Below are 22,165 nucleotides of genomic sequence, written 5' to 3' on the forward strand. Positions count from 1 at the left end.
CGCAGCGTTTCAAAAGGTAAACAAACAGCATTTCATCAAATTGTACAAGGGTTTCAAGAGTTATACTAAGTGTGACAGTAAAGTTTTTAGACAAAAGTTACGCCGTCACAAGAACAGATTTCGTCATCGATCATCAAGAGGCGTAATCAATTTTAAAAAATAATAACAAAAACGCACGTGATGAGTGTTCCATTATGTCGTCGGCACTTGCCACGCTCAGTCGGATCTAACCTACAAACTGATCTTGTGACAGATGCCTCCCGTCCGGCGCAAGTGACGTTGCAGACCGGCCATACTTAGAGGTATATCTATAAGTAGTAACAGACGGGTAGAGTAAGATTTTTCATCTTGGCGTCTGCTGATGATACTTATTTCCTTCTTATACAACAATTCGCGATAGGTACGACCATATAACGTAAAAATGTCAAGTTTCCCCAACGGACATAAAAGCAATAAGTCCCTGATGAGCCGAATCAAGCTGCATCGCATAATACATCCTCAAGAGAGGCCGTAATCATGTTTGATCTGCCCACGGCCGTAATCCAGCGATGAATTAGGCCGATCGTCCAGTGCTCCAAAAAGAACGCATCGAGACAACAGGCATCATCACACAGAGCATATCCAGTACTTATAGCCGTGACGTAGTCCGCGAGCAGCGAGAGGAGAAAAGAAACACATATACCTATATATATACAGTGCACCGAATACCTGCGACGCATGCGCGCGGCTCAGTCGCGGCTGCTCCGCTGTCATGTCAACAATCGACTGCGTCTCCTGGTGCGAGTCCCGAGGCCTTTAAAACCACCGCCACAAGCGCATCGTTCCGAAAGTAGCTCAATCCTACGTCGCTAGTAATTGTGTTCACCGGAAAAAAGACCACAGCGTCCTATACACCGATCTAACCTAAGTTTTATACACATCAGAATACGATGAGCAGTAGCAGCAGATGAGAAGCTGCGCTGCTTCTGGAGGAGGCGGAGGGAGGACTCGCTGGTTGATGTCGAGCTCCGGGAAAGGAGGAAACCGAAGCAGCAGCAATTTTAGCGACGAGGCGACCTGCTGACCAAGACGACAAGGTGTGCCTGGAGACGAAAACTCGGCAAAACGGAGGAGCGAGGAGGAGGCGAAGAGAAGAGGCATTATTGTAGCAGCAGGAGACAGCCAGCAGCAGCAAACATGGCGGCGAATCTCGAGGAGCAGCAGTGCTTGCGCGAGTGCACCGAGTACATGCAGCGTTCGAAGATCGTGCCGGTCATGAAGGACTGCTTCGTCCAGCTATGCGTCGACCAGCCTGAGAATCCGGTCTCCTTTCTCAGGGAGTACTTCCAGAAACTCGAGAGGGTGAGTTTATTGCTCTCTACGCTATACGTATATGTCGTTGCACGGCTGTAGTAGTACAGTGTTTTCTCGAGGAGGGGGAGCAGTACGTTGTGCGAGAGAGAGAGAGAGAGAGAGAGAGATTGAGAGAGAGAGAGAGGCACGGGTTATTGTTGTTTTGGGCATCAGCGAGACTGCGAGAGAAGCTGCGCGTGTGTGTATGGAATATATGGGCGTCATGCTGGCGGTGAAGGAAGTAGAGCATCGCGCGGAGAGAATCGTTGATGCTGCTGAACTTTCCGGTATGAATAATAATAGGTAGACGCGGGTTAACGAGCTTTGTTTGGTTTTTCGTCTGCGAATAACGATGTTATAAAATAAACAGCGTGTGATTCGTATACGCGCTATACCCTTAATAAATAGTTCCTCCAGGTCCATTTACACGTGATTCGTAGATAAACGCATCGATGAGTAGGCGTTTGCGTAACCTGTTTGGATAGTTCAAATGATAAACAGTGCCTACGTAATTTTAAAAGAACTTTACACCCCCGCGATTTTTAAAATCTGCGACTCCCTTTTTTTAACGTTCTTCGAACTGCTTATAATTTGCCAAAATTTCAAACTCCGAGCAGTAGGCCGAGCGATCTCTACTTTATCAACGGGCAATATTCAAATGCAGCTGCGTGTATACGAATTGTTTTGAAGCTGATGGTACATCCTAACTTTTTCCTCGAATTATTAAACCGCGTTAATCGATATGAAATAATCGAGTTACCTACTAATTGGGATAAACTATCAATTCAAGGAAAACGATGTAACATAATAGCTGTTGTTTACTGTGGTCTGCAGTGATGTAAGGCAATATTATACATTCCTGCTAGTTTTCGATTATCTCACAAACAAAGAGCAAATCCATCAGAACATTGGCATAGCAAAAATCTGTTTTCATCCTTCAAAATTCACATATTCCATCGGCTATACTCTCGTTATTCTTTCAAGAACGAGTTTTCGCCAGTTTCTGCGCGTTATGCAAATCGCACCAGAATCTCTCGTTTTCGACCATATACCTTCCCACCAAAACGGCTTCTACTATTTCGCGAATTTAGCTCAAAAAATCCACGAGCCACTCCGAACAAGTCCTTTCTTATACCCCGCCACCCACGTGCAACGCTCTAAAAAAGCAAAATTACCCGGCTCGCAAAAAACAAAAGCAAGCACACTTATACCGATACTCAGCACGGCGTGATTTACTATATTATCTCGGCTCGTCGATTTACACGATATAACTACTTGTGAAGAGAAAAAAAAAGCGCTCGTGACTAGGCGCTTCGTGACGTCAAGCGCCTCTGTCCCGTGACGTAGTCTCAAGCAGTGCGATGGACTATACTACGTGTCGTGACGTCATATCTCGATGCGCTCGTTATCGCGTCTCTCGTTGCAACGTCTCCCTCTCTCTCTCTCTCTCTCTCTCCTTCTCTCTTATTCTCTCTATTTTAAGGCGAGGAATGTGTATATGCGACCTGTGCACGCTCTCGTGTGTGAAGCGAGATGATACTACCTGGCGCTTCGTGCGGGATTTATTTTCGTACGCTCGATTAACCGCGAGAATTTTTTCACGTCTGTGTGTGTGTGTTCTCGATGTTCCCTGTGCTGGCTGTGTGATAATGTATAGTTTACCCGGGTATAAGGTTTACGGATTCAGTTTACAGCGTAGCTTGTTAATTACGAATCCAGGCTAATGCATATCTCCCATGAAGTATTCATAGATGGTTCCGTGCCTCGAATTTCGAAACGCATCTTTCGCGCGAAATAAAAAGACTTTCGAGCTGAAAGTGCGATTTTAAAAACTATTATGGCCCTTTTTTCTCGCACCGACGCGCGTAATTGACCGGAATAAAGTGCCCCTCGACGCTATATATCTGCGAACGAGAGCCGACTGATCGAATCTGCCGCGGTGTGTAACTACGTTTCGACAATGTGATCAGACTCTCATCCCGCCGACGTTGCTCAGTATGCCACGTGTGCTGCTATTTTACATCCAGCTGAGATGCGGTACGAGGCGAGCGATAGATATGGTAGATGGAAAATGTGTACTGGTCGTATAGGCGATAGCTCGATCAGTCAGTAGTCGGGCGGCGCGTTTAGTCAGACTGTCTAATATAAAGGTGTATGTTTACTCCATCGAAATTAGAATTTATAGCATAGCAGAAATAAGTACGTAGAAACAGAAATTGCACGTCCGTGAATTATTACCCTCCATGGCTGTCTATAGTAGTTTGCTCGATATTTGAAATTCAAAATTTCGCCTCGACATTATTTATCATATCGGCGAAACTTCGCTCTTCTTGCAATCCATAAAAATATACATTTTCTACTCCAAAGAAAGAGCTACCCTCGACTCTTCGTAGTGCAGGAGGATCGATTTCCCGCCGAAAGCGTGTATCAAACTTTCATCTGTGGAAAACAAAAATAAACCGTCTATCCGTTCCGCATCTATACGTAAAACTCGTCGGCGCACGCGATCGTTGGGGCTGTTGCACATCGCTCTCTCCTACGTAATCGCAAAGTCCATGCAAATTTGTGTATACGTACGCATATAGGAGGAAATCCGCGAAAAAACGTAAATTGAAATGAAACTAGAAGAGAAGAGCTTTATTTTGAATCGCCTGGTAGATTGCAAACGGTCGATGGGATAGAAAGAAGTTTTAAAAATTGTTTAGAAAAAAGGGAAATCGAGATTTCGGATACTATTAAGTATATAGAGAAAAAGAAAAAATGTTTCTCGTGGATTTCCTCCTATACATACGAGCGTCGGCATCAGTAAGGAAAACGAAACACGCATTCCACGTATACGTGTGTACTCTCACTATTGTCGGGAAAGACGATCAGTTCAAGGTTGAAGGCGTATATAGTACCGCGAGTTTCGCGATCGGTTATAGCGATAAGGGCTTCCGCATAGTACAGTACCTCATGGAATGAGTGCCTTTCGAGGCGTTGGAATTTACTGTAGGGGCTCTCTCGTGTCTTTTGGGGTGAATTCGACCAATGCCATGGAAGAATTTATATTTGTTTCGCTGCGAACTTTGATGGTATAAATTCTTGCGCGTATAGTCATATTTTTCGCTGCGTATTCTTGTAATATAATCTGTAATCGTGTCAAGGCACGTCGTGTGCTTGGAGCTATGCAAGAAGGAGAAGTATTATTTCGAAAGTCTGCGACGTGAGATTAAATTTTCGAAGACTGCGATCTTTTCGAGAGAAAGAAAAACTTAATTAAAGTTGGCTACGCAGCCTACGCTACGGACATCAAAGACTGTGAAAGAAATGTTTAACGAACTTCCGCTTTGTGGGACAGAATGTGTAGCGTGAGTCGCGGTCATTCATTTACTGGGAAGATTCTCTCTGACGTCGTAAGAAAAAGGAATGAAGAGAAAAAAAAAAGAAATTGTGTATAGCCCTCGACAAACGAATGGTCGGAAAAAGAAATGCAATTAAAGGCACGCGAATATTCAAAGCTTTGAATGAGTTTTTTTTATTTCTCGACTTATGACGCCATTGTCTACTTCAGACGGATGATTTTTAAAGTTACACGCTAAAATTGAATGGAAACGTGCATCATCGTGCCAGTTTGACACACACATGGCAGAGCGCGGATATTCCATTTCGAATTCGCGTCGGGAACTAAATTTCAATTCAAACTTCAATTAAAATTTGAATTTCAGCTCTAATTTGAATAAGGATTAAAACTACGGTTGTGCGGGCATTTCGGCGAAGTGTGTACATTCTTAATTAAATGTCATGCGGTCGAGCAAGACGGAAATAGCGTGTCCCAAAGAGAGATACTATTCGCTGTTGATTCGCCGACTATGAAATTGAAAGGAGCTCACCGCGCGAGAGGAAAGATCTCGTTTCGAAAGTTTATACTCTCTGCAAAATTCGAGCGAAACTCTCTGAAATTTTGCAAGTTCGATGGGTAGCTAGGACAGAGTGTCTTTGCGAAAATACTTGCATGAAATTAAGACTTTATCTTGGGACGAAAATTGGGTTATGCGGCTCTTAATTAAAACTTGAATTTAATCAAGCCGCAACTGCATAGAAAAGAGAACGTCCTATATTTTCACATTACAGTGAAAGATTACTCGAGTATACAATTATAATTGAGTTTTCTCAGCAGAAAGAGTACACTGTATCAATCACAAAGCGTCAAGTAGCGAAGGATTAATCGCGGCTGACTTTATCACCCACCCATATCCCGCGATAAAAAAAAAAAAAGAGAGAAGAACGTGGATGCGAACGAGGCGTTAATAAAGACGCGACTCCAGCAGCAGCTGACGAAATGAAATTTTACGAGAAGAAAAAACTCGAGTGCATCTCTCACGGTACAGCCGACCTTGTCGTAAACCCTCTCGCGGAACAAAAAATATAACCCACGCACACCTCCGCATAAAATTTTCTCCCTCATACATACCATATCTCCGCAATTATACGAAAGCAATATAATCCGACGACGTACACACGCGCACACAGCCATCCACGAAATTTCATATAAAGCGAAAACTGGGACGAGGCTCGCGAGCTCGTGTAAGAATGTGCCGACACGTGTTCCTCTCTCGGCAGCTGCGGGGGAAATCGGGAGAAGCAGCGGCAGCGTATCGCCGAATAAAGCTATTTCTCGGTATCTATAGATATATACATATATATATATATATTGTATATCGATCGGGAGCAAGGGAGAAGCATATACAGCAGAGAGTTTGCGTGTCGCTGAGGAGGGAGAGTCAGTCTACGCCCGTGTGTTTACGCTCACCCTCACGCCTCATTTGCCGGAGAGAGATGCGAGCTAGTGAGAATATCGAGGGATGACTTCTTTTTTCAATGCGCCAAGCGCGACCGATCGAAGAGGGTGTCGCTTACTTACGGTGTGTAGCGTATACGGGGGGTTTATTAATTTTCGGATGTATCGTTTACGTCCGGCCGTAATAAGCCGTGGCGCATAATTTATGGCGGTTGCTTATTATATGCGCATATTAGGAATTCAAGAATGTTAGGGACAGGGCTCGTAAATTACACTTTTCCGTCTTGCAGTGCTTGATAAGGAGTGATACTCTCGCGGGTCAAATGTAAAGGAAGAAATATGAAGGCCGACCCTTGTATACTCGTACACTGCATCTCTCTCTCTCTCCATTTTTCTGAACTAAAACGTGTACGAATGGCTTTGACGCGTGTGTACAGCTGGAAGGCCCCGAAACACAGAGAAAGAGAGCTTTAAACTTGCGAAGCTCCATTAAATCGTCAGCCGAGAGACGCGTACGGGCTGGCAGATCGTAATCGGGGCAACTTTTCTACGTCCGAGAGGAGGAATATCATTATACGCCGTGATATAAGGGGGAGAAAAACGCTTATACGTCTCGGGAGAGGATATACGCTTTCCTCCTTCGGGGCGGCTTATTAAAGCTCCAGGCTCGCATCATCAATTCTCTGATCCCGCAGCCCTGTTTAGCACGACCCTCTTTTTTTCCACTGTTGTTGTTGTTGTTGTTGCTGTACTGCTGAGACTTTATTATTCGCGACGAGGCTCGTTATATACTCGGATTCGTTTTTCACGTGATACTACTCGGCCTATCCTCTATTTACACGTCTGCTCTATAGCAGTTGCGTTTCGGTATGTTTTTTTCTTTTCAAACCTCGATGCGTTTGATGTTGCGTCCGCGGATGAGAGATTTCCGGGGGTTTCGTTTGATGTTACGGCTGCAGCTTTTATTTTGCATCTCAAAATTACACTTCTGCAGCTTCGAAAAGTATATATTCCTGCAATGCAACTTGTGTCGAAGAGCGAAAACAAGTGGGGAAAGCTCGGTATCAATCAAGACCGTCAAAAGTTGCCGAGCGATTTTACTTTCCAGTCCCAGAGTCTCTAATACCAATTTATTCCCCCTCCAACTAGTTCAAAGTAATACTGCCGTCCTTTCAAAGTATAGCCCACGCGCGAAATACTATCCTGCACTCTCTGTGCTGCTGCAGCTCTTTGCGTATATTATATAAAAACTTGGCCCTCGCCAGCTTCTATATATAATCCCGGTGCTATACACGTCTGCAGGTTCACATTTTTCGCTAAAAATCCGCTTTCGATGATCCGTGCGCGCGTATAAGCTGGGGGAAAGCAGCGGATTTGAAAAATATTATTTTTTAGAAATATAGCGTCATATGCGGGGGTGAGCTTTGGAAAAGCGATACGATTGCATCGCTGCGTCTGCAAACGGCTCGTTAAGTTCTCGTATATAAAGGTGATAGATGGTTCTTCGCGGCTGTCGATCGAACGCGTGTTCGCTCGATGGGGAAGTCGCAATTGACACACTGCTTTTTTCTCTCCTCGACGTGCTGTAAGAAGCGCCGTGTATACCCGCTCTCGCGTCGTTATTGCTCTATTATGAGACGATTTTTTATCGGGGAGCTTGTGTCGAGAGTATGCGGCTTTATCGCTCTTTTTTTTTATCGCGAAAGTAACGTAATTTATCTTTCGAAAAATGTTTTTTCCCTCCTCGTCGTCGTCGCCGCGCGAACGGCTATTAATCTGAAAGCTCGAGCTTCGATCGTAAATTAAATTTCGTCGAGGCTCCGCCGTAGTGTGTGCTTTCTTGGGTAACAAAATGTTCTCGTAACGCGTTGCACTTTAAACGAAAATTCAACTACCGCTGCATTGATTCTCAAGTGTAAAACAAAACCATACATCTATTCATCAGCGCCAGCGAGTCGAAACAAGAAGATCCAGAAAACTTCAAGCGCTTCTTCCTTAATTAAGCTCGTCCCGCGCGACTCTCCGGCATTCAATTTATTCATTAAACTTCATCGATCAGCGCCAGCTACAGGGACACGTATACACGAGCTTTGAAAATAAAAGATCAGCTATACACAGATAGACAGCGGCCATCAGCGAAACTCAATCAACGCTCGCGCGAAGAATTCCGGAACGCTGTGAAACTTCCTAATCGCTCGGCAGTCTCGACCGTCCTATCCATCTATTAATCTCGAGACCTTGCCCCAGACGAGTTTCTCTCTTTTCCTCTTTGTACGTGTGTGTGTGTGTGTGTTTACACGGGAGAATGGAAAAGCTCTTTATTCGACCGGACGTTATATGTGTATCTATACAGTCCGGCTCTCCGCTTTTACACTCTTAACTCGGAGAGGGATGAGCGCTCGGGCTTCCAGTCCCTCGGCTCTCCCTGGATGCCCTTCTTCTCACGCTCAGCTGATTCGCTTATGCGTCGCTGATGCTGGTTTTCTGCTCTCGAGAGGATGATGGGATTGAGAGGGCCTTTTTACGCTCAAGTTGGCTGCTGCTCCGTCCATTTTCTTTTCCTTTTCGTCGCACTACGCGCGGGGATGTAATTTAGAGGACGGCTTTGATTTCGGTAATTTCAATTTAGGCTTATTGTCGTTTATCAAAAGCTAATATATTATATTAGTCTATACGAAGCAAAATTACGATCGCCGAGAGCGCCGGGGGCGCGTCTCCACAAGACACACAGCAGTGTGCGCGCAGGAAATTTAATTTTCCCAAATGACGACGCAACGCACATAGATGCGCCTTGTACCCCCTCGTATAGATACAGAATCGGATTTGCATGAAAATTGCTTCTCCATGTATATAGCTTGTGTGTACACGTGTGCGCGCATCGGAGTTTTGCAGCTCGCTGATTTCGAATACGCGGGCTTGAATATTTTCGAATTCAAAAGGGCCGACTAGCTACGTCGTATGTATCCTCCCTTTTGACGACGGTCGACACAAAAGGATGCCTCTCTCTCTCGTTCTTAATCTGAGGTCGGCGGTTTTGAATTATACGTCGCTTTATGTGCGTGTATAGTTTCTCTGCGCACATATGCGTACGTTTGAGTGATTTTCAGGACGAATCTGTACAAACGCTGTTATCTCGAAATTCGTGATTCATAGGGGGAGAAACAGCGTGTTGTTGCTTCTTCTCTATCACTTTTGACGCGTTCGTATCACTCACTAACAAAAATTGAACCAGCGAGCCAACCAACGCAACGAGTCTCATCCTTGCGCTGCACAATAGTCATCGTAAAAGTTCGGTCGGAGTCGCGCAATGATTGCATCCTCTTATCCTTTATATTCTCGTTGCATCGATCCCTCCGTCATCCCCTCAGTTAATTATACAGCGTAACTGCTCGGTCGAATACAGCTGCATAGGCTAATCGCGAAGGGCTAACTAAATATTCGAGTTTGTAACTACTGTTTCCTCGGCGTGAGAGCGAGATTACAGTTTGATGTCTGAAATGCGGTAATGCGAAAAGCTCTCTCTCTCCCTCTCTCTCTCTCTCTCTCTCGACCTCTTGTGCCGTGTGCAGATATACGCATCAGCTGAAACTTTATCGCAAAATACATACTCGATCGCGAAATAAAACGAAGATCAACAGCGATAACCACACGCATAAGCGCACGCAGACACTGGCAGCATTGTATAGCAAAGAGGAAAACAAGCTCTCGGTACACCCCACAGCGACATGCTAATCAACCGGAAGCAAAACACACATCCCCCATTCCTCATCCCTCTCCTCTCTCATCTTTCTCTCCCTTCCATATCCCAAACTCTCTCTCTCTCTCTCTCTCTCTCTCTCTCACACAGAGCCACACGGTCGAAGTCGCCCCTCTACTCTCATGCAGAGAGCGAGAGGAGAGGCGCGCGCAGCCTAAACATAGCAGCGTCGCCGCTCGAAATATAACGCGGAGCACCTTAGCCCGAGCTTCCAGAGTGCGCCGAGGAAGCGCACCCGCGACACACGGCTTTTATTTTCTCTCTCTCTCTCTCTCTCTCTCAGCTCGCGAGTGTGTACATGTGCAGTATACACATCGGCGCAAGAGAGCGACAGCCGCGGGTAATTCGATTTGCCGAGGCCAGAAAAATGCCCGAGTGAAAAGGAGAGATAAAGAGGGAGAGAGACTCTCGGTGCTGTATATACTGTGTGCGCGTGACGGAGATCAGTGGTAGCGGCCGGACTCGGTCAGCCGGCGGAAGAGGGACAACCGGACTACAGCTTCGAACGCACGCACGGAAGCATCATGGCTGAGGTAGTGTGTTTCTCTGTGTGTGTGTGTGTGTGTATGTGTGTGTGTAATGTCTGTAATTTCCTCGAGGATATGGATAGCGGATTCTCGCCCTCCAAGAAGGTGAAACGATTGAGAGCAGTCGGAAACCCTGTGTGCGAGCCGCGTTGATTATCCATTTAGAGAATCGGAATCTCGACTACCTACGCGATTGCGTCGATCTAACGCGTCGTATAGTATGCATTAAAAATATTTCTAGAGGGAAAAAAATACATACGTCCTATAACCCGGCTTTCTCGCTTCGAACTTCGGATGAGCGAAGCTCGATACGGTTATGTAACGTCCGGATGTATAATATACGCGCGCCGAGTAATGAGCTCGTTAGGGAAAGCGTTATGATGACAGGAGCCGCCTGTGTGTGTGTGTGTATCGATCAGAGAAATAGGAGAAAACCTCGTGGAAATATTGAACTTGTGCAAACTTACGTGTTTAGTCATCGTATTTTTATGAAGACGACGATATCGTGTGCAGTGTATAGTGGGCCTCTACCGGTGGAGGATCTATTAATAATCTTCACGATTTCTTCAAACTTTCGCAATACACGCAGACCATCACACGGCGTCGAGAGCGAGGCGACGATTATTCGTGGAGAAAAAAAAAACGAAAAGAAATAGTCTCCGGCGGCCACGTGATCGGCTATTATTAGCGATCAAACTTCACTGCTCATGTGCGTGTGAAGCGATGTGTATTTTTGTTGATAATTACATAGCATAGTGTGTAATAAAAAAATTTCGTTATATACCAGCGTGACTTTTCGAAGAAGCTCCATACACCGTTCGAAAATTGCGTTCGATCCTCTCGAATTTTTGTGTCCGGCGTCGCGTGGGCGCGTGCGAGAGATCAGTTTTTGGCTCGCGCGACGCGCGGATTTCTGGTGAGCGCCGACACGCGCCAGAGAAGTATTTTCCTCATCTGCTCGCGTTGTGTGTGTGTGTGTTTGTGTCGTGACGACGCTTTCGGAAAAATGCGTCGAGTAGTGAGTCAGCCTGGTTCAAGTTTAAGCCCGAGAGATGTAGGAAAAAAGAAATCGAAGCTACTGTTGACTGTATTATACGATTGCATTTGGGGATCTCGAGTCGTATTGCAGGTGACGTCTTGGTTTATCGCTATTAGATAAGATGCGGAAGCTTTTCGTATAATCGATGTTTTAAAAAGCTCGATTGATTCGGGTGTGAAAAGTTTAAACACAACTTTCAACAAAAAACAGACCACACCTAGCCCTTGCCACAGTCCCAATGTAATTCCTCCAGTTTCGTCGAAAGCTTCGCGGCGGCACAACCAGTTTCGTTTTAGCACGAAAGTGCGAATGCTCGGCAGGCGCGTTGATGAGATTAGAGAAATTTCAGGTCAGTAAACGCGCTGCGAGAGTAGAGCAAAGGACATCGACGCTCGTATTCATAGTATATAGCTTGTATCTATTCGCAACAATTTTTTTCTCTCCCAGAAAAATTGCATTTCGAAATTCGCGCGCTAAAAAAGCTCCGCATATAAAACGCCATCAGAGAGAGAGAGAGAGAGAGAGTGTGTATAGCCGTTAAAGTGGCTCGTAATTCGGCCTTGTAAAACTCGCGTGTGTGTTATATACAGGCCGTATAGATAGTCGATGCTTCTTGCGGACGTTCGCTGGCTGTAAAAGGTATGGACGCTTCGTTTGAGTCCATTAGAGCGTCAAAGTACCTCTAGGCAGTAGCGATGGAGCTTTTCTTCGTTATTATATAGAATCTGCGGTGATGTCGAAAAAATCCCTTGTGACGGTGATGAAATCACGGCTTTTACGCTCAAAGTTTATCAGCGCTGAGAGATTTTGATGCATAGAGAAAAATTTTAATTTTCAAGCCCGTTCGCGTTTCGTGTATACAGATTTAAATTGCAACTGACAGATGGCCGGTGATGTTCTGAAGTAAAACGCGTCCGATATAGTATATACTCTCGCAGCTTGTATATATTTATGTATTAAAAGAGCTGCACTGCACTTTGGTGTATAAGACGTTTTTTACGCTAAGATTTTACGAAGCGGCTTTGCAGCTCTTTTCTCTCTCTCTCTCTCTCTCGCTCTCTCTCTCTCTCTCTCTCTACTCACGGCTTATTCTCTCACACCGTTGGAGCTGACGTGTATTTACTTTTTGATAAATCTCGGCGCGCTCTCTGCAATTCTTTCGGAGATAATAACGCGCCGTTTTTAATTCGCCTTTCAGTCGCCCGATTATTTATATTTCTCTCTTTTCTCGCGTGTGTGTATCTACGTACACGCTGATGTGCCAACGAGGAGGAGGAAATTTACTAAAGTGTAGTACGTCAACGCACTTTTGTAACGATTGTATCGAGGTATAAATGCGTATGATCGACTGAGAAATCGGTATAGCCGCTGTTGTTCCCTGCACGCGGACGATATCGACAAAGTTCACAAAGTGGCTGCGGATACGTCGTCGTCGTAAAAGTCGTAACAAAACTCATCTCTATATATAAGAAATTGGTCTCTGCCATCGACGGATTTCCGTCTCTTTCTGTTATTGACCGTTTAATACGAAATCGAGAAGCGATCCGAAGCGCAAACAAAGTAATAAAACGCCATCGAAACGGGGAGTTTATACGGCTGTTGAAAAGCAGTATAAACCTCCGAAACAGTCGTCAGATTTGCTTTTATTAATCATCATTCCTCCATCAGTAATACATCGCCCACACAGGCGGCCAACGTCACAGCCAAACATCTCCGCGCAGCTGCACCTGATAAAACATGCACATAGTCAAGAGAGAGAGAGAGAGAGAGTATTTCCTCCGCCTCATTAGCAAGTTTAGCCCAGTTCTCCGTAATTATCATGGATAAGGGCTCGAGAGAATGTAGCAGCAGATGTGTGCAGCGTTCGGAAACTCGAGCCTCGACTTTTCGTCGAGATAAACAGTGTGTAGAGACGCGCGAGGGCTGAAAGCGTCGTATTGAGGCGCAAACGGATTCAGCTCTCGATTAATGGGTTAATTAGTGCGAACGAAAGTTTAAACGAGTCTTCGAAGCTGCAGCTGTTTCATCACGACTGAACTTCCTTCCTCCTATACGTGAAGCTAGTATATAATACACCGATGCAGTATCACCCTTCGAAAAAACGCAGATCGGTTCGGCTGGGTGATTGATTTTATAAAAGCTGCGTCCTTGTCTCCTCTCATCTCGCCCCGCGCGACGATCTTGCCAAGGCCGGGCTGTATGCGCGGGAAATCGATTCTGCCGTGTGAGCTGCTATGTAGCTCGGGAGATTCCTCCGCTGCAGCTGCTCGAGTCTTCCCCGAAACCCGTCGACTCTCGCTCGCGGATACATCGATCCGATTCTTCTTCTTCTTGTGTGTGTGTGTGTGTGTGTGTTACGCTGTTTTGTTCGCTCGAAAGTTTATAACAATCACCGAACTCGACGATGCAAGTTATCAAATTGCGTAGAACAATTTACAGCGTCGTTTCGATTCTCAAAACTTGTAAATCTCTTTTCTGTACTAGGCGGTATTGGGTTAATGCGATTCTTCCGCTGCAACCGAACGAGTATAAATAATGGAGTACAGGCGATTCAGCGAAATTTTTAATCCTGTAAGAAGGATGATATTCCAGCGGAAATGATATATTGGCGCGCTGAGGTCTGACGACTGGTTTGTTGTTTTGGCATAATACAGAAGTCGTTGCTTCTTCCAAAGTTCGCGGAAGAAGGCTAGATTCCATTCTCGAGATGAATAAGCTGCGCTTGTTATTCGATGATCTACTCGAAAACACGAGTCGATGATTATTATTTTTTTTTTAATTTTTGAAATAACAACGGATCAGCTAATGAATTCGCAGCGGACGTTCATCAGTTGTTGAGGTTTATTTTAAAATAGATCAAGCACACACCCTTGCAGCTATAAAAATACGACGAAGCGACAAGCTGCTCTATAAATCTCGGTGATTTACCGTATAGTTTTCCGCGATATTTCTGGTATACCTACTGCGCGCGCGCGCGCAAAATTCCGACTTTTTTCGCTGTTGCTGTACGAACATCGTTATATATCTCGTGACCGGAGTTAGCGAACTTTTAGCGTTTAAAAGTAAACATTCCGAGATGATGTGTTTGCCGCGACTGATATGCTGTTTACCGCTTGGACTATATACGTTCGCGGCGAAGAAAGTCAGTCCGCGTAAGGAAAGTTTTCGTCCTCGGGAGGATCTTCTATAAGTTTTCGCCGACTCCACCGCGGTCCAACTTCGAATGGGATTATTACTCGATTTCTGATGGGCAGATATATCTATATACATTGTTCTCTCTCGAAACGAGACTACGCGCGCTCGCAGTGGCTTACTTTCTTTGAAAGACTACTCGCGAACTGGTTTTGTTTTGAAGCATCGTACAAAAAGTGGGACACTTTTAGAACTTTTTTTTTACGCGTGTATAATATGGTTATTAGTTTGTAGGATTGAAGTACGCGAACTATTGCATCGAAGAGCGTCGTGTGCAGATTTGAATAAACTTTCATTTGATAGAGTGTTGTTGGTGTGTAAGAGCTACGTGAGTATCGATAACAGTAGAAAGCCTTTTTTCATCGTATTTTTTAACAAAATACATCAAAATGGATGAAGCTTCGCCTGGAGACTATATGGGTGTCGTTGATGAACACTGTCAATTGTTGATATTTGAGAAGCTTTCACGAGATTGAAATTACACTTGTCATTTGAATTCTAGAAAAACGCGATTCGAGAGGATATTGGGATCGTTGATCAACGAAACTTCTGTGAAGCTATAAACGCAAGTTATTAAGTTTTCAATCCAAAATTTTAAATTTCGCGGGGGACAATAGCTTCCACCAAGTCCCCGATACAGCACCGCGCACCAAAACATAATACTCACTGCTACTGCGAGAGAAAGAGAGGGAGAGAGAGAGAGAGAGAGAGATAGAGATCGAATTCTTTGATATGGAAATGCAATCGCTTTCTATTCTACTTTTCTTCTCTTCTGTCGTAAAAATACGATAAAGTTCCAGCGGATAAATATATATATACGCCTTCTTTCACGGCACTGTACGCACACGGTATAGGCGCCCGCATTGAAAGCGCATGTAAGTTACTTAAAACAGTCATTCGTTTTCATCTACATTTAATTGGATAATCCGCCCACACATGACGCGAGTATGAATAAAGCCATTGAGGCATAACGATAACATTTTCGAGGGTCGTCGCTCAAAACTGTCTCTACAACACACTATCTACAATGAATCAGTAACTTTACGCATCGATCAGTCTAGACACGGCAAGTCTCTCGTCAACGTTTGTTATACGTGCGAACCGTCGTCGCGACACGAGTATCGCGAATCGAGATATGCGCCGCTGATGCAGAGAGAAGCAATGAGGAAAGCATCCAGTGTACTTATTCTGTTTGACATACAATTTGTACTGTCTCAAAACACACACATACGTACTCGACGGCACTCGTAAATTATCCACTTGAATCTCCGCTCGAAGCAAATAAGCAAGCTACGTTTATTATCGCATAAGCAATATATAATCCATATCACTTACACGAGATTCAAATTACGTATATTTCTCTTCTACGTTATACACGTATATACCGAGACTGTCCCAACAAATTAGCTCATCGCTGGTCTCCCGGCGCAGAACAATTAACCAAACAACCCTACGCTATAAGCCAAAGCAGGTCATCTCTCGAGTGTATATGTACACTAACCACACACACCTCGGCTTCCAAAAGCCTGGCGGCGCGTCACGGATACGGGCCACCTAATATAAGTGCCGCCGCCGTCGTGCAGTCATTTATAAATCCACACACACACGCGCGTCCCAAAGATTCTCGACCCGAGAGCTAGACACGTGTGTGTGTGTGTGTGTGGGTAAAAAGCCAGTGTGCGGAGGCTCTCGCGCGCGCGCAGGTATATCTCGCGTCATCAAGGCTGGACGGCTTATTTATAAACGACCGAAGAGGGGAAGGGGCTGTGTAACACACAGCCGTGTGGAAAGGAGAATTTTCCCTGCGCTGATGCTTCTTTTTATTTTCTTCAGGCTGGAATTCGGTTCTCCGCGTAGAATAATTATACCGACTAATTAGCGCGAGGGGCGAGCAGAACGTGTGTGGAGGTGACAGCCGTTGACTGGCTGTGCCGTAATGCGTCGATGTGAGTGACAAGGTTTCGCCGGAAAACAGACCGGAAGCTTGTGATTGTGTAAGGAGCTTTTCATACACTTTAGAGCCAACGTACTCGCGATTTTCTTTTTTCCTTCGCTACTGTAGTACACACTGCAACTCGACCGATTCAACGCCGACACGCAGCAGCAGTCGTTCCCCCGAACGCAAGCTCTCTCTCTCTCAGTGCCGGTAAACAAAAGAATCTTCCCCCTCGTCAGCACAGCTCTCGGCGTTGTATGAAAAGCTCTCCGCCGCGCGCACTTAAATAGAGCTTGCGGCGCGTGTGCAGTATTTTTTCTTTCGCTTTCGCGCAGCTTTCAGGGAAAAAAATTCACGCTATCGGTGGGAATAGACACGGAATCGAATCCTCTTCTGTATACTCACTTTTTTCAGAATAGCTCGATAGCTATGAAGCCGTAAAAGTCGGCTGTAAAAGACAGAGAGGGAAGAACGCCCCGGAGGGATTGGTATTATCACTTTACAGCCCGGAGAGAGAAAAAATCGCTTAGCGTGGGAGGCATCAGAGCTTTTATAATTTTCGAAAACGAGATTACATCCTCGGGACATTTGTCGAGTTTCGCAGCGAGAATAAACTCTTGCCTCACTTCGGCTCCCCCCATATACAATACTCCTGCTCTATTCTCCCAAGTTCCAGACCCTCAACTGTACACTGTGCCGTAAGCGCGCGCGAGAAGAAAAAAAAAAAACCTCGAGGGCCAGAACAACGCCGTAGGTCTTTCGCTCTTCTCTCGAGCCACGCAGCGTATAATGGCGCAGGCCCACGCGTGTATTAGCATTTTAATTGCCGCTGGCGCTAAACTTGACGAATGGGCTGTCTGTGTGCTATACCGGAGGGCTTTTCTCTTTTTTTCCGAACCGGCCCTTGTTACCGCTCGCCGCAAGAAAGTGCGGTGTACACGATGACGGATCGCTCGCCGGGTAATTAATTTTCAGAGCGCGCGATCGGCCCTCGCATATCGTTACGCGAAATATTCACCTCGTCGGAAAAAGCGGCCCTTTGATTCTCGCGAAAACCAAAGTCGTGCGTACACACCACCATTCATATCGCGATCAATCCTCGCGTGAATCAGGGACGCCTCGGTAGGTATAATCTCGGAGCTTTCAATCAAACATTCATATAACGCGCGCGAAGAGGAGCTTTTACCGCGCTGACGTCATAGAGCTGCTATACTATACTGGGGGGTCGAACTTGTGTGTGCATCCGAAAAATTGATTCTTGGATTTATACGCGTACGCGGAGGCTGCTCTCTTTCTCCGTAGTTAACCTCGTTTTTCGATGACGGATAATAATGCTATATACGTGCGCGAGAGAGAAGCTGGGAAAGGGCATCGGGGTAAACAAGCTTCGGAGGGATATAGACGGGGATGATGATGCCGGAGTGGTGAGATCGATCGAGATTGTTTCGAGTTTGCTTCGTGGTTTTTCGAGTGGCCAGAATGGAATTGGGTCGACGTAGGGACTATTGTTCCGCTTCGCTTTGATGAATCGAGCGATTGGAATTGATTGTCGGCGGGTGATTTGGAGGTTTCGAAGCTTCAATTAAATATAAGGGCTTTGTGCGCGTTTTAACGAAGCATCAATCATCACACTTTTGATCCGCGGCGTCGATTTTTTTCCTTCGGGATGTCGTTATACTCGTGGCAGCTGTGCAATTAAACTCGGATCTACACACACATGCACATACATTCTCTCGCAAGAGATAAAAGCCGAATTCGGGAGCCTGACGCGTAGCCGCGAGTTTATCTTAATTATCGGAGCTGTGTACACACACACACACACGAGCTGCCGAAAATTCGGCGAACAATAATGTACTCGTACAATCGCTTGAGTAAACCAACGATTGACGCAAAACAACAGCTCATTCCCAGAACGACGACGACAATCGAGCTCGAATGAATTTCGAAAAAAAAAGAAAGAAACGTTTCCAACCCACACATCGCCAACCCTCGAAACGTCAAGGTTATACACGGCGCGTGATAATAGCCCTTTGTCGAAAGTCCCGGAGCGACGCCTCCGTCTTTGTTTCGTCGGACACGCAATCGCGTGCAGCGCATAGATCGACGTCACGATGCTTAGTATATACGCACACACTGTGTGCGTATTGTGTACGTCGCGTCACGCGTCGAGATTACGAATTGGGCCAAAGGTTCGCTGTAATTAATAAAGTGCGTTTTGGCTGCGCCACACATGAATCGACGAAACAAACGATGCATATATATATATATATATATATTCTCGCGTCGGAAGTTTCCAGAGCCGGAATTTGCATAAACGTAGCTTGCGGGCCTTTAGAATTTTAGGGCCGCTATAGTTGCAGCGCTGCGTAATAAAACACTGCAGGCTTTACGGGTGGGCACTTACTTTTTCAAATTGCAGTGGCTATACTCGGCTCTGGAATTTTTTTCTTTTTTCGTTCGCAACTAGCTTTTACAATCGCAGCGATAAAGGAGCCCTTATATTGTCCTGTCATCTATGCGTGCGCCGATTGCACATAGCTCTTATCAGACGCTGCGCAGCCTTGACTCGGAATCTTGCGGTCCAGCGTGTATAGAGATATCTTAAGAGCCGTGTCACCTAGTTTTCCTTCGATGCTATCGGTTCCTCCCCCGAAAAAGCCGAACAGCGCACTGTCGGATCGATGCCGAGAGAGAAAGCGTAGATGTTAGATATGAGGTCGTTTGTTTCGAGACCGAAACCGTCTGTTTGTTCGAATTTGAAAAGAAAAAGAAACACGTAATAATCAAAAATACGTAATCATCTGTCCACAGCAAGCGCACGACGCGAAGCAGCAGATAGCAGCGAGTCCCGAGGACACGGAGGACATGCCAGCGGGTCAGCAGGGGCCACAGGTGCCCCGACGTCGCGGTGGCATCTCAGCCGAGCCCGTGACCGAGGAGGACGCGACGAGCTACGTTAAGAAGGTCGTGCCCAAGGACTACAAGACCATGGCTGCCCTCAGCAAGGCCATCGCCAAGAACGTCCTCTTCGCCCACCTCGACGAGAACGAGCGCTCCGACATCTTCGACGCCATGTTCCCCGTGACGTTTCTTCCCGGCGAGGCCATTATTCGCCAAGGTGAATTTTTCTTCCAATTTTTCTGAAATATACTCACCCTCTCTCTGATCCGTTATAAATGATGCACGTAATGAAATGCGTCTGGCTGTAGCGGGCACGTATCTACTTCGGAACTTTTCTTGAAACTCGCTAACTTGTCGCGTACACGCGGAATATCATATTCGAAAATTCGAAGCGAAAAGTTGAAAACGAGTTTCGCAACGAGGCGCGCGAGCGCGCGAGAGATGAAGAAAAAATGTTAATTGCAAAAATGCAGCGCCGTCAATTATATCAGAGCCGTTTCAATAGACGGCTACAGCTGAGCATTTTATTTAGCCCCGACACTTTGTGTTACCGAAGGTTAAACGATCGCAGTAATGCCAATTTGTTGCCCAACGCCGCTGTATCGGCGAATAAGTCCGCTAATTAAAGTCAATCATCAGCTGTTCCACCGACCACGTCTCATACGGTTGAAAAACAAAAAATCCATCGTTGCAGCAGCGCAGAGTATACGAGTTTACCCTCGGCTTGTAAACTCGAAAAAGGGAAACTTGTACGCGCTGGGAATAGAGAAAAGAACCATTAGGATGTGCTTCTCTTATTACATAGGCGAAGGCTGATCGATAGCTTATTTAGTTATGCGCATATACTTCGCGCCCGTTTTTCCTCTTGATTCGTCAAACTTTATCGCATTAACATATTGCGATGGATTCGCGCTTTCGGCTCTTGCGGAGAGTGTGCGGATAGGTGTATTTCCGAGGAATTCAATTACGAGATTGTTGTCGCTTCTGGTTCGCGGGAAATAACACGATGAATTTTCGCGGCGCTCGTTCTTCTTTGTATAATCGTCGAGGAAAACATCCACTTCAATTTATCAGAAGTTCTGCGACGCGTTACGTAAGATCTAGAATTTCAAATATATAATACGCGGAGTTTCATCTTGCGCGAATTTAATATCCCGCGCGCGTTTGATGCGAGAAAATCTGCAGAAAAGCCGAGGAAAGTCGAGGACGGCGCTTCTTTTTCCAATAACCTTTGCCCTCTACACTGCATCGATGAAAATAGAAGTAACGCGATATGCGTATGTGTTTTATTCGCAGGTGACGAGGGCGACAACTTCTACGTGATCGACCAGGGCGAGGTGGAGATCTTCGTGAACGGCGAACACGTGACGACGATCGGCGAGGGTGGAAGCTTTGGCGAACTGGCGCTGATTTACGGAACACCGAGAGCGGCGACGGTCAGGGCCAAGACGGATGTGAAGCTCTGGGGTATCGACCGGGACTCCTACAGGCGTATACTTATGGGCTCGACCATCAGGAAGCGGAAGATGTACGAGGAGTTCCTGTCGAGGGTCTCCATTCTCGGTGAGATTTGTAAACACAAGCTTCGAGCTCGTGAATAAATTTCCCCCACGTAGCGGGAGGAGATTTTCTTTTCTCTGTGCGGGTCAGAGTCTGGCGAGATTGGTTCGGAGATTGGATATAAGGAAATGGAATAGCAGATATGCAGCGAATCGCGGATGTTATTTCCGTATTGAATATACACGAGCTTTAAGTTATTTGCTTTGGATTAATTTGAATCAATAATAGCTGTATAGTCTATAAAGTGGAATTGTTCTTTTTGCAGAATCTCTAGAGAAGTGGGAAAGATTGACGGTGGCAGACGCGTTGGAGCCAGTGGCGTTCGAAGACGGCGAGACGATAGTGCGCCAGGGCGAACCCGGCGAGGATTTTTACATAATCGTCGAAGGCACCGCGGTTGTACTGCAGCAGCGCACAGAGTCCGAGGAACCCGCGGAAGTCGGTCGGCTTGGACCCTCGGATTACTTCGGTGTGTATATGTAGAAATTTAATATTATGCTATTTTGAAAAGAAGGCAGAACTAATTAAGTTGAAATTTCAATTGCAGGAGAGATAGCCCTACTGCTGGACAGGCCAAGGGCAGCGACGGTCGTGACGCGCGGACCTCTCAAGTGCATCAAGTTGGACAGGGCACGTTTCGAGCGTGTCCTCGGGCCTTGCGCCGACATCCTCAAGCGCAACATCACTCAGTACAACAGCTTCGTCTCGCTATCAGTCTAAGCTAAACCAAACACACATACACGTACACTCATATACAAGCCGTAAATCGCCGTCGTGGACACGGATTAACGAAGAGACAACAAGAACAACAAACTAAAAGAAACAATAAATAAGAAAAGACAGACAATTATTACACGTAAAGAAAAGAAAGAAAAAACCAATTAAACAGAAGTACAGAAGAATTATATATATATATATATATATATATATATATATATATATATATATATATATATATATATATATATATATATATATATATATATATATATATATATATATATATATATATATATTGAACAGAAAAAAGGAAAAAAAATGAAACAAAAAGCCGCGCGTCGTCCGCCCCTTGATATCTCTGTCGCGGACAAATGCGCCCTCTCACACCCATGTTGTTACAATTTTTTATTTAATATTTTAA

General features: G+C 45.5%; 2 protein-coding genes across 4 annotated transcripts in view; one reads left to right on the top strand and one right to left on the bottom strand.

Moving 5' to 3' along the window:
• LOC100122856 (ribonuclease P protein subunit p29) overlaps positions 1-576 on the bottom strand; it is a 2,831-nt gene extending 2,255 nt beyond the window's left edge. The window contains exon 1 of one of the 2 annotated variants that reach the window (XM_001606412.6): positions 178-576. In XM_001606412.6, the coding sequence (XP_001606462.2) occupies positions 178-193 (16 nt within the window). In that variant the 5' untranslated portion in view covers positions 194-576. The remainder of the gene's footprint in view (positions 1-177) is intronic. The other variant, XM_031932280.2, reaches the window with a different exon arrangement.
• On the top strand, positions 89-21,901 carry LOC100122848 (cAMP-dependent protein kinase type I regulatory subunit). 2 transcript variants are annotated; one of them, XM_031932271.2, is made up of 6 exons: positions 89-302; positions 401-1,341; positions 19,375-19,681; positions 20,761-21,027; positions 21,290-21,493; positions 21,572-21,901. In XM_031932271.2, the coding sequence occupies exons 2-6, from the start codon at positions 1,177-1,179 to the stop codon at positions 21,742-21,744; spliced, it is 1,116 nt and encodes a 371-aa protein (XP_031788131.1). In that variant the 5' UTR covers positions 89-302; positions 401-1,176; the 3' UTR covers positions 21,745-21,901. The 2 variants fall into 2 exon arrangements, with proteins under 2 accessions (XP_031788131.1, XP_016844947.2); XM_016989458.3 differs by lacking the exons at positions 89-302; positions 401-1,341 and adding an exon at positions 10,035-10,402.
• The last annotated feature ends 264 nt before the right edge of the window (positions 21,902-22,165 follow it).

Source organism: Nasonia vitripennis, chromosome 5 (assembly GCF_009193385.2).
Source record: "Nasonia vitripennis strain AsymCx chromosome 5, Nvit_psr_1.1, whole genome shotgun sequence".
NCBI classification, from domain to species: domain Eukaryota; kingdom Metazoa; phylum Arthropoda; class Insecta; order Hymenoptera; family Pteromalidae; genus Nasonia; species Nasonia vitripennis.

What these genes read in the sequence shown, in the direction of transcription:
- LOC100122848 (XM_031932271.2), top strand. Translation starts at nt 1,177, where the DNA reads ATGGCGGCGAATCTCGAGGAGCAGCAGTGCTTGCGCGAGTGCACCGAG. An exon ending in CGAGGCCATTATTCGCCAAG is followed by an intron (nt 19,682 to 20,760) that starts GTGAATTTTTCT and finishes TTTTATTCGCAG; the next exon opens with GTGACGAGGGCGACAACTTC. An exon ending in TGGACCCTCGGATTACTTCG is followed by an intron (nt 21,494 to 21,571) that starts GTGTGTATATGT and finishes TTTCAATTGCAG; the next exon opens with GAGAGATAGCCCTACTGCTG.